A 12,331-nucleotide genomic window follows, 5' to 3' on the forward strand; every position below is an offset into this window, starting at 1 on the left:
TTGCCCCCCGTCGGAGTTTCCTGTGCTGTTTAAAAAGACTCGGGGGTAACTCTCCCGCTGTGCTTTGCCGTCGGAGTTTCCTGTGCTGTTTAAAAAGGCTTCTCTCTCCGCTGTGCCGTATTTGCCGTCGGAGTTTCCTGTGCTGTTTAAAAAGGCTTCTCTCTCCCGCTGTGCTTTGCTGTCGGAGTTTCCTGTGCTGTTTAAAAAGGCTTCTCTCTCCCGCTGTGCTTTGCTGTCGGAGTTTCCTGTGCTGTTTAAAAAGGCTTCTCTCTCCCGCTGTGCTTTGCTGTCGGAGTTTCCTGTGCTGTTTAAAAAGGCTTCTCTCTCCCGCTGTGCTTTGCTGTCGGAGTTTCCTGTGCTGTTTAAAAAGGCCTTCTCTCTCCCGCTGTGCTTTGCTGTCGGAGTTTCCTGTGCTGTTTAAAAAGGCTTCTCTCTCCCGCTGTGCTTTGCTGTCGGAGTTTCCTGTGCTGTTTAAAAAGGCTTCTCTCTCCCGCTGTGCTTTGCTGTCGGAGTTTCCTGTGCTGTTTAAAAAGGCTTCTCTCTCCCGCTGTGCTTTGCTGTCGGAGTTTCCTGTGCTGTTTAAAAAGGCTTCTCTCTCCCGCTGTGCTTTGCTGTCGGAGTTTCCTGTGCTGTTTAAAAAGGCTTCTCTCTCCCGCTGTGCTTTGCTGTCGGAGTTTCCTGTGCTGTTTAAAAAGGCTTCTCTCTCCCGCTGTGCTTTGCTGTCGGAGTTTCCTGTGCTGTTTAAAAAGCCTTCTCTCTCCCGCTGTGCTTTGCTGTCGGAGTTTCCTGTGCTGTTTAAAAAGGCTTCTCTCTCCCGCTGTGCTTTGCTGTCGGAGTTTCCTGTGCTGTTTAAAAAGGCTTCTCTCTCCCGCTGTGCTTTGCTGTCGGAGTTTCCTGTGCTGTTTAAAAAGGCTTCTCTCTCCCGCTGTGCTTTGCTGTCGGAGTTTCCTGTGCTGTTTAAAAAGGCTTCTCTCTCCCGCTGTGCTTTGCTGTCGGAGTTTCCTGTGCTGTTTAAAAAGCCTTCTCTCTCCCGCTGTGCTTTGCTGTCGGAGTTTCCTGTGCTGTTTAAAAAGGCCTTCTCTCTCCCGCTGTGCTTTGCTGTCGGAGTTTCCTGTGCTGTTTAAAAAGGCTTCTCTCTCCCGCTGTGCTTTGCTGTCGGAGTTTCCTGTGCTGTTTAAAAAGGCTTCTCTCTCCCGCTGTGCTTTGCTGTCGGAGTTTCCTGTGCTGTTTAAAAAGGCTTCTCTCTCCCGCTGTGCTTTGCTGTCGGAGTTTCCTGTGCTGTTTAAAAAGGCTTCTCTCTCCCGCTGTGCTTTGCTGTCGGAGTTTCCTGTGCTGTTTAAAAAGCCTTCTCTCTCCCGCTGTGCTTTGCTGTCGGAGTTTCCTGTGCTGTTTAAAAAGGCTTCTCTCTCCCGCTGTGCTTTGCTGTCGGAGTTTCCTGTGCTGTTTAAAAAGCCTTCTCTCTCCCGCTGTGCTTTGCTGTCGGAGTTTCCTGTGCTGTTTAAAAAGGCTTCTCTCTCCCGCTGTGCTTTGCTGTCGGAGTTTCCTGTGCTGTTTAAAAAGCTTCTCTCTCCCGCTGTGCTTTGCTCCTTGCGATAACAAAGACATTCAGTTTTGAATACCTCTACTAGACCTTCCTCTATGGGCATCAAGTCGAGGCTTTCCAATCTTTGACTCCAATCTTCAACTGAACTCCATTATCCTGGTTAACCTCCTCTATAGTCTGTCCAAGGTCTTAATAGTCTGCCCATGTGTGGAGTCCAGAGATGGACACAATATTTCAACAGGGGTCTATTCAGTGTTTTGGAAAAACTGTCTTGCTTTGTACTCTATGTCTCTATTTATAAAGGCAAAGATCCCATATGCCTATGTGTTTAGTGCTTTGTGGAATGGAGTGCCAAGTACACTTACCTGCATGCTTGGTAACGATACATCTTGTCTGCAATATGAGGCATATTCTCATTCCAGCATAATCCTGTCACCAACTGATCATTCTTCCATACACAGCATTTGAAGTCTCGTCCCACAGTTACTATCTGTTACTCAGAGGAACAAAGCACAACCAATTAGTATTCCAAATAGTCGTTTGGTAGTACAGAATTTGAGTATTGCTGAAAAAAGACATTTTGTCTAAGCTTTGTCTTGCATCCATCAGGATTCACAAGAAAATACTAATGTCAGGGGGAAACAACAACTTTATACTGTATGAGAAGAGAGTTGGCAAGTGGACTCTGATTGGTAGAAGCTTTGGCATGGAGAATGCACCAGTTAATGGTGACTGACAGTTAACTGCCAAGAATTGTTTGAAATTTAAATCAGGCAGCTTGACTCTAATTGGTCAAGGCATTGCCCTGAGGAATGAACCAGCGAATGGCTGTCACTTATTTTGTTTAGCTAAAACAGGCACAATGTGTGAATATGTTTTTTCTGTCTGCAAAGAACATGGCCCTGTGTATTAATATGTAGTTTCCAGTACACGCAAATGTGACACACTGTGAGCCTGACTGATAATCTTAAATTAGTTGTCAGCGTAATTCTTAGCACATTGAGGGTTATTTAGCAAATGTTGTCCAATTGCGGAATCACCTGTAATGTTGGACACTGTGTTTTGTGTTTTGCAAGCACGGGCTGTTTGGGTAGGGTCTGTACCCTGCCCGTTGCGGACAGAAACAGGGACATGCTGTTTGATACGATCCACCAGTCTTTGGAATGTACAGCCTACATATCTAGCATCACACTGCCACTGAAATTCATATACCATATTATTCATTTATGTGATGGGTAGAACATCTTTCTGGTTTGACTGCAGCATCCCGTTAGTGGTGAATACTACTCGTGATGCTACTGCATAGTAGCAGTGTGAAACAGCTAGCTTCACCTGTTGCTCAAAGTTTTGAGATACCTTGCCCTTCCAGGGTAATTTGAGGTAGACTGGGCACTTTTCAGGGCCGAAAGTGACGGCCTTAGGCCCATTCATGAGTTTGCGCAATATACTGTGTAAATATCTTCGACAAAATGTATTTTTTCCAGCAATACGCAATATTCCAAATGCTAGCAATTGCAGAATGGAAGGTAAAGCCTGGGTGGAGGTGGAAGTAAGAGGTCCTGATGGTGAAGAGGACATGGAGTCAGAAGCTCATTATCAAGGTCATACAGTGCATCAAGGTTACAAATGGTTCAGTTCACCCCAAGGCAGTTGCCAGGGAGAGGACTGGGGTCAGTGGCTAGGAAGGGAGTTTGTGGTGGGGACCAAAGGGAACAACTTTGGTCTTCCCAACATTTCATTTGAGGAAACTGCAACTCGCCCTACACTGGATGTCGATAGGCAGTGTGACAAACCAATATTTGGAGGCAAGGGTGGAAGAGGGAGGGATCAGGGATCTAGGGAAACCGTTGGCAGTGCAGAAGAACAGAATTCAACTGGATGTGCGATATTGGAGGGATTTGCAACTGCTGTAATTGGCAAGAGGCAATACATGTCAGGATGGAAGTCTTGGTGAGAACATATCCTTTCAGACACATACATAGGAACAGTAGGAAGCAATGACATTGGTAGAACTAAAAAGGATGTTCTGACAGTTTGAGGAGTTAGGGTCCAAACTAAAATGCAAAACTTCAAAAGTTCAAAAGGTAATAGTCTCCAGACTATTACATGAACCACATGCCAATTGGCGCAGGGTCAAACATATTACAGGCTCAGAGTGTGGTATAGAAAGATGTGGTTTCAATTCATGGGGCACTCGCACCAGTACAGGGGAAAGAAGGAGCAGTTCCATTGGATGGGCTCCAATCAGTGTCCTAGCAAATCATATAACCAGGGCTGTGGATAGGGCTTTAAACTAAGGCGAGGGCAGGTTTCAGGTGAAGGGAGATGTACAAATCTAAAAAGAGTATGAATCTAAGGAAAAGAATGCTGAGCTGCTACATTTTGTTATCTATGCTTTATACCTTGGAGACATGGAAAACAAAGAGACTGTTGATAAGCTGAATGCATTCGAGATGTGGATATTTAGGAGGATGTTCTGCACATCCTACAATCAGAAAGATTAATGAGAAGTGATGGAAACGGCTGGAGAAAACAGGAAATTAATGTATAACATCAAAGAGAGAAAGATACAATATAATGGTCACATTATTAGAGCAGACAGTAGATAATTATTGGAGAGGGAAGACTGACAGAAAACAAAGAGAGGGAAGCAGAGGAGAAAATGGATAACAGACTTAATGGACTGGATGGAGTTGACTTTTTGGGATGTGTAAAGGCAGCACAGGACAGACAGCAGTGGAGATGCATGGCAGTTAACCTTCTGGGGGGAAGGTGGTGGTATAGTGTTATTGTCACTGACTAGTATTCCAGAGACCCAGGGTAATGGTCTGGGGATAAAAGCAAAATACTGCGGATGCTGGAAATCCGAAACAAAAACAGAAAATGCTAGAAAAACTCAGCAGGTCTGACAGCCTCTGTGGAGAGAGAAAAAAACAAATGTTTTTGTAATGCTCTGGGGACCCAGGTTCGAATCTCGCCACGGCAGATGGTGAAATTTGAACTCAATAAAAATCTGGAATTAAGTCGTCTGATGACCATGAAACCATTGCCGATTGTTGTAAAAACCCATCCGGTTCACTAATGGTCTTTAGGGAAGGAAACCTGCTGTCTCTACCTGGTCTGGCCTACATATGACTCCAGATCCACAGCAATGTGGTTGACTCTTAAATGCCCTCTGAACGAGGGCAATTAGTGATGGGCAATAAATGCTGGCCTAGCCATGAATGAATTTAAAAAAAGATGACCACGTGAATGAACAAACAAACAGTTGTTATACCATTGGACAGAGAATTAATCAAGAAATAATTGGAACTTGTAATAAAGGCAATGTCATAATCATATTGGGATTTAATCTTTATATAGACTGGGCAAAGGTAATCTGGAAATGAGTTTGTAGAATGCTTTCATGACAGTTTTCTAGAAAAGCATGTATGGAACCAACTGGGGACAGTTATTTTAGATCTAATATAATGTAGCAGGGTTAATCAGTGGTCTCATAGAAATAGATCCTCTGGGAAAAAATAATCATAATACAATTGAATACATATCAAGTCCGAGTGACATAGTCAAGTCCAAAACAAGAATCTTAAACTTAAAGAAAGCTAATTGTATAGGTATGAGCGGAGAACTTGCTTAGGTTGATTTAGTAAATAAACTAAAAGGAATGGCAGTAAATAAACTGTGTAAAATATTTAAAGAAATGATTCAAAGTGTTCAACAAAAATACATTCCATTAAAGTGAGAAAGATCCACCTGTGACATACTACGGGAGTTAAAAATGGTATTAGATTAAAACATTATGAAGAATAGTAATAAGCCTGAGGATTGAGAGTTTTTTTAAAAACAAGCAAAAGGCTCCCGAAAAAGTTGATAAAAAGGGAAAGCTAACTAGCCATGAATATGAAAACTTATATAAAATATAGAAGCTATAAGAGTTTTTACAAGTATACAAAAAGGAGAATATCTGTGCAAAAGTTTGTCTCTTGGAGGCAGAGACAGGAGGAATCATGGGGAAATGAGGAAATGACAGATATTGAACAAATATTGTGCATCTGTCTTCACAGTCGAATACGCAAGTTATTTAACCACAGAAATAGAGGGTAACCAAGGGGCTAATGATAGAGAGGAACTTAAAAGTAATTAATATTAGCAGAGAACAAGTATTGGAGAAACTTGAGGGACTAAAAGCTGATAAATCCCTAGAAACTGATAACCTACATCAGTTGCAAGTTAGCAAATGTAACATTGCTATTCAAACAAAGAGGGAGAAAGAAAGCAGGGAACTACAGGCCAGTTAGCCTGACATCAGTCGTCAGGGAAATGCTGGAACCTATTATTATGGATGTGTTAATGAACTTTGGAAATCATGGTATGACTAGACAAGAGTCAACATGGTTTCATGAAAGGAAAATTGTGTTTGACAAATCTATTAGAGTTTTTGAGGATGGAGCTGGAAGGTAGATAAAGGAAGGGCTCTCGAGGGCATTGGGGAGAGGCAAGAAAGTGGCGCTGAGGTCACAATCAGGTCAGTCATGATTTTATTGAATGGCGGAGAAGGCTCAAGGGGCCAAATGGTCTACTCATGCTCCTAATTCGTATGCTCATATGTAGTATACTTGGATTTCCAAAAGGCACTCGATAAGGTGCCACAGAAAAGGTTAAAACGGAAAATAAGGAACCATACAGTTGGGGGAAAGAGCATAGAGGATTGGTTAATGGACAGGAAGCAAGGAGTAGGGGTAAAGGTTGACAGGCTAGGCGAGTGTCACAGGATCAGCGCTGGGCCCTCAGCTCTTTACAATCTATAGTAATGACTTAGAAAACATTGAGAGTAATGTAAAACTTGTAGATGTTGGTGTTTAGAGAGAATTGGGGTCAATCATTTAGAATTGAAATGGGGAGAAATTTCTTAATTCAGCAGCTCACAAATCTTTGATATTCTTTAGTCCAGGGGGTTGTGGATCCCATTGTTGAGTATATTCAAGATTGAAACTGATAGATTTTTGATCAATCAGAGAATTGATAATCGATGGGAAATGGAGTGCAGCTGACTAACTGAGTGAAGACTTGGAGCTTGGTGACGGGAGAGTTTTAAGTGTTAATTTTGTTCTTAAATTTTGCTCTTAAAATCTAATCTAGTCTGTAATTAGCAGTAACTGGAAAGTACTCTGTAAGCAGGCTAAATTATTTCTTTCTTGCAGTTTAGACAGGGTAAACTCACTCCCAGCTGCAGGAACTGAGTTGGTAATTAACTACAATAAAAACAGAAAGTGCTGGAAAAACTCAGCAGGTCTGACAGCGTCTGTGGAGAGAGAAACAGAGTTAATGTCTCGAGTCCGTATGACCCTTCTTTAGAGCTGGAGAAGGAGTTCTGTCCTGAAGAAGAGTCATACGGACTCGAGACATTAACTCTGTTTCTCTGCACAGACGCTGTCAGACCTGCTCGGTTTTTCCAGCATTTTCTGTTTCTATTTCAGATTTCCAGCATCCGCAGTATTTTGCTTTTAAGTTAATTAGCTAACTGGTTGAATCCGGTTACTGTAGCCCAGTTCAGTTTACGATAAATTCAGGGTTCTTTAGCGCAGCCTTGGCAAACGGAATGCAACTGGCTAACTGAGTGAAGACTTGGATATTGTGAGAGGAGGGTTGTTCGTTTCCTCTTTCTATCTTTCTCACCCCATAGAAATTGGTTCTTGTTCTACTACAGGGAAAGTGTGTAGCTATTTGGTGAGTATCTGGTAAGTGGGTAAGTTCTATTCTATCCCTAAGGTTTAAAACAGTACACAATTGGTGGTAAAGTTAATAAAATATATAAAAAAGCAACATTAAATAAGTGATTAATATAATTAAACAATTATTTAAAACACATTGAGGATGGCAGGACAGGTGATGTGTCAAGGTTGCAGCATGTGGGAGCTCCTGGATCACAATAAACGCGTCTGCATTAAGTGTTTGCGGTTTAAGGAACTTCGCGTCAGTGTCATTGAACTGGAGGTTGAACTGCAGACTCTGTGACACATCAGGGGGTGGAAGTTACCTGGATGCTTTATACCAGAAGGCGGTCACACCACTTAGGATAGGGTCTTCTGATTTGGTCAGTGGCCAGGGACAGGAGGGTGTGACTGTGAGTGAGGCAGATAAGGGGGCCCAGAGGGCAGGAGTGTGAGCCCCTGTAATTGTCCAATAGGTTTGAGATTCTCTCAGCTTGTTTGGGTGAGAGTGGGGGCTGCAGGGTGGATGAGCAAACTGGCCATGGCACCGTGGTACAGGAAGCTATCGAAGTAGGGGGAGCAAAAAAGGAATGTAGTGATAGTAGGGGACAGTATAGTAAGAGGGATTGACACTGTTCTCTGTAGCAAAGAGCAAGTGTCCAGAAGGCTGTGTTGCCTGCCCGGTGCCAGGGTTCAGGACATCTTCTCAGGGCTGGAGAGGAACTTGCAGTGGGAGGGGGGAGGTCCAGTGGTCATGGTCCATGTAGGTACCAACAACATAGGCAGCATGAGGCAGGAGGCTCTGCATAGTCAGTATGAAGAACTAGGTACCAAATTAAGAAGCAGAACCTTAAAGGTAATAATTTCTGGATTATTACCTGAGCCACGTGCAAATTAGCATAGGACAAATAAGTTTAGAGAAATGAATACATGGCTCAAAGACTGGTGTGGGAGAAGTGGGTTCTGGTTTGTGGGGCACTGGCACCAGTATTGGGGAAAGTGGGAACTGTACCGTTGGGATGGTCTACACCTGAACCATGCTGGGGCTAGTGTCCTTGTAAGCCGCATAACTAGGGAAGTAAAGAGGTTTTAAACTGAATAGTAGGGGCAAGGGTTCAAATTTGGGAAGATGTAGTAAAGCAAAGAGTAGAGACAAGGGAAGAGAGACAGGTATTAATATGGGGAATGATAAACAGACTGTATCAGTAAGGAATAGAGAATACAATTCTAAGATTAAATCAGCAGATAAGGCTAGATGCTACAAAAATAATAAAAAGGCAAAACTAAGGGTTCTGTATCGAAATGCACATAGCATTAAAACAAAACAGGTGAACTGATAGCGCAAATAGAAGTAAGTACGTACGATTTGATAGGCATTACAGAGACATGGCTCCAGGATGATAAAGATTGGGACCTGAATATTGAAGGGTATGTGACATTTAAGAAGGAAGTTAGGAAAAGGTGGAGGGGTGACTCTGTTAATTAATGATGGTATTAGCACATTAGAGGGGGCAGACCTAAGATCAGGGAACCAGAATGTACAAGTGTTTGGGTTCAGATGAGGAGTGACAAAGGCAAGAAGTCACTTGTGGCAGTGGTGTACAGGCCTCCTAATTGCAACTACACAGTAGGACAGAGTATAAAAGAGATAATGGGAGCTTGCCAGAAAGGTACAGCATTAATCATGGGGAATTGTAATCTACATATAGACTGGAAAAATCAGATGGACAAATGTAGCATAGATGAGGAGTTCATAGAATGTTTTCGGGATAGTTCCTTAGAACAGCACGTTCTGCAGGCTATACTAGACCTGGTATTGAGCAACGAGATAGAATTAATTGATAACCTTCGAGTGAAAGCACCCCTAGGTAGCAGCGACCATAACATGACTGAATTGTACATTCATTTTGAGGGAGAAACAATTGCATCCAAGACCAGTATTTTAAACTCAAATAAGGGCAATTATGAGGGCATGAAAGCAGAGCTAGGTAAAGTGAACTGGCAAATGAGGTTAAGGGTTAAGTCAATAGAAGTTCAGAGGGAGACATTTAAAGGGATATTTCAGAATACAAAGAATATATACATTCCAATGAGAAAGAAAAGTTCCAAGGGGTGGGCCCACTACCCATGGTTAACTAAAAAAGTTAAAGACAGTATCAAACTTAAAAAAAAAAGCAAATAATTACAAAAGGACGGGTAACAGGTCCAAATATTGGAAAGAATATAAAGAACAGCAAAGAATGCCAAAAAGATTAATAAGGAGGGGGAAATTAGAGCATGAGAGAAAGCTAGCTGGTAAAATAAAGATGGATAGTAAGAGTTTCTAAAGATACTTAAATAAGAAAAGAGTTAACAAAGTTGGCCTTATAGAAAGTGCATGTGGGGAATTGATAATGGAAAGTAGGGAGATGGCAGACGAATTAAACAGGTATTTTGCTTCGGTCTTCCCTATAGAAGACACAAGTAACATCCCCAAAATAGCTGTAAATCAGGAAACAGAAGGGAGGGAGGAACTCGGGGAAAATTATATTCACCAGGGAAGTGTTACTGAGCAAATTGTTGGGGCTGCAGGTGGACAAATCCCCAGGTCGGGATGGACTTCACCCTAAGGTCTTGAAAGGAGTGGCTACTGAGATATTTGATGCATTGGTTGTAATTTTCCAAAATTCCCTAGATTCGGGGAAGGTCCCATTAGATTAGAAAATAGCAAATATAACTCTTTTATTCAAAAAGGGAAGTAGACAGATAGCAGGAAACTATAGGCCAGTTAGAACCATAGAACCCTACAGCACAGAAAACAGGCCATTCGGCCCTTCTAGTCTGTGCCGAAATATTATTCCGCTAGTCCCATTGACCTGCACCTAGTCCATAACCCTCCAGACCTCTCCCATCCATGTATCTATCCAATTTATTCTTAAAACTTAAGAGTGAGCCCGCATTTACCACGTCAGACGGTAGCTCGTTCCACACACTCACCACTCTGAGTGAAGAAGTTCCTCCTAATGTTCCCCCTAAACCTTTCCCCTTTCACCCTAAAGCTATGTCCTCTCGTGTTTATCTCTCCTAATCTAAGTGGAAAGGGCCTACTCGCATTTACTCTGTCTATACCCCTCATAATTTTGTAAACTTCTATCAAATCTCCCCTCATTCTTCTACGCTCCAAGGAATAAAGTCCTAACCTGTTTAATCTTTCCCTGTACTCAACTCCTTAAGACCCGGCAACATCCTAGTAAATCTTCTCTGCACTCTCTCAATCTTACTGATATCCTTCTTGTAGTTAGGTGACCAGAACTGCACACAATACTCCAAAGTTGGCCTCACCAATGTATTATACAACCTCACCGTAACATCCAAACTCCTATACTTAATACTTTGATTTATGAAGGCCAGTATGCCAAAAGCTTTCTTTACAATCTTGTCTACCTGTGATGCCACTTTCAGGGAATTATGTATCTGAACTCCCAGATCCCTTTGTTCCTCCACACTCCTCAGTGCCTTACCATTTACTGTGTATATCCTACCTTGGTTTGTCCTTCCAAAATGCAACACCTCACACTTTTCTGCATTAAATTCCATCTGCCATTTTCTGGCCCATTTTTCCAGTTGGTCCAGATCTCTCTGCAAGCTTTGAAAGCCTTCTTCGCTGTCCACAACGCCTCCAATCTTAGTGTCATCAGCAAACTTACTGATCCAATTTACCACATTATCATCCAAATCATTGATATAGACAACAAACAGCAATGGTCGCAGCACAGATCCCTGAGGCACACCACTAGTCACAGACCTCCAGTCTGAGAAGCAATCATGCACTACCACTCTCTGTCTTCTCCCACACAGCCAATTTCAAATCCAGTTTACAACCTCTCCATGGTTACCAAGTGTCTGAACCTTCTGAACTAACCTCCCATGTGGGACCTTGTCAAAAGCCTTACTAAAGTCCATGTAGACAACATCCACAGCCTTTCCTTCATCTAGTTTCTTGGTAACCTCCTCAAAAAACTCTACAAGGTTCGTTAAACACGACCTACCACGCACAAAGCCATGCTGACTATCCTTAATCAGCCCTTGGCTGTCCAAATAATTGTATATCCAATCTCTCAGAACACCTTCCAATAATTTACCTACTACTGACGTCAGGCTCACTGCCCTTTAATTACCTGGTTTACTTTTGGAGCCTTTTTTAAACAACAGAACAACATGAGCTACCCTCCAATCATCCGGCACCTCACCCGTGGCTAAGGACATTTTAAATATTTCTGCCAGGGCCCCTGCAATTTCTACACTAGTCTCCCTCAAGGTCTGAGGGAATATCATGTCAGGCCCGGGGGATTTATCTACCTTTATTCACTGTAAGGCAGCAAGCACCTCCTCCTCTTTAATCTCTATATGTTCCATGAAACTACTGCTTGTTTCCCTTCCTTCCTTATACACTATGCCAGTTTCCTGAGTAAATACTGATGCAAAAAAACTGTTTAAGATCTCCCCCATCTCGTGAGGCTCAACACAAATACGACCACTCTGATCTTCAAGGGGACCAATTGTGTCCCTTACTATCCTTTTACTCTTAATATGCTTGTAGAAACCCTTCGGGTTTACCTTCACATTATTTGCCAAAGCAACCTCATGTCTTCTTTTTGCCTTCCTGATTTCCTTCTTTAGTATTTTCTTACATTTTCTATACTCTACAAGTACCTTATTTGCTCCTTGTTGCCTATACCTGCTATACACCTCTCTCTTCTTCTTAACCAGATCGCCAATATCCCTTGAAAACCAAGGTTCCCTATGTTAGTTAGCCTAACATCTGTCATAGGGAAAATGTTAGAAGCTATTATTAAAGATGTTATAGCAGGGCACTTAGAAAAATTCAAGGCAATCAGGAAGAGTCAACATAGTTTTGTAAAAGGGAAATCATGTTTAACCAATTTAGTGGAGCTCTTTGAAGGAGTCACATGTGCTGTGGATAAAGGGGAACAGGTGAATGTACTATCCAGAAGGCATTTGATCAAGTGCCATATCAAAGGTTATTGCAGAAAATAAAAGCTCATGGTGTAGGGGGTAACATATTGGCATGGATAGA

General features: G+C 42.3%; 1 protein-coding gene across 1 annotated transcript in view; it reads right to left on the reverse strand.

Annotated features, from left to right (window-relative positions):
• preb (prolactin regulatory element binding) overlaps nucleotides 1-12,331 on the reverse strand; it is a 122,327-nt gene that overhangs the window by 47,209 nt on the left and 62,787 nt on the right. Inside the window, exon 5 of the mRNA XM_078535034.1 lies at nucleotides 1,909-2,033. Coding sequence (XP_078391160.1) covers nucleotides 1,909-2,033 — 125 coding nt within the window. The remainder of the gene's footprint in view (nucleotides 1-1,908; nucleotides 2,034-12,331) is intronic.

Source organism: Cetorhinus maximus, unplaced genomic scaffold, assembly GCF_964194155.1.
Source record: "Cetorhinus maximus unplaced genomic scaffold, sCetMax3.hap1.1 HAP1_SCAFFOLD_214, whole genome shotgun sequence".
NCBI lineage: Eukaryota > Metazoa > Chordata > Chondrichthyes > Lamniformes > Cetorhinidae > Cetorhinus > Cetorhinus maximus.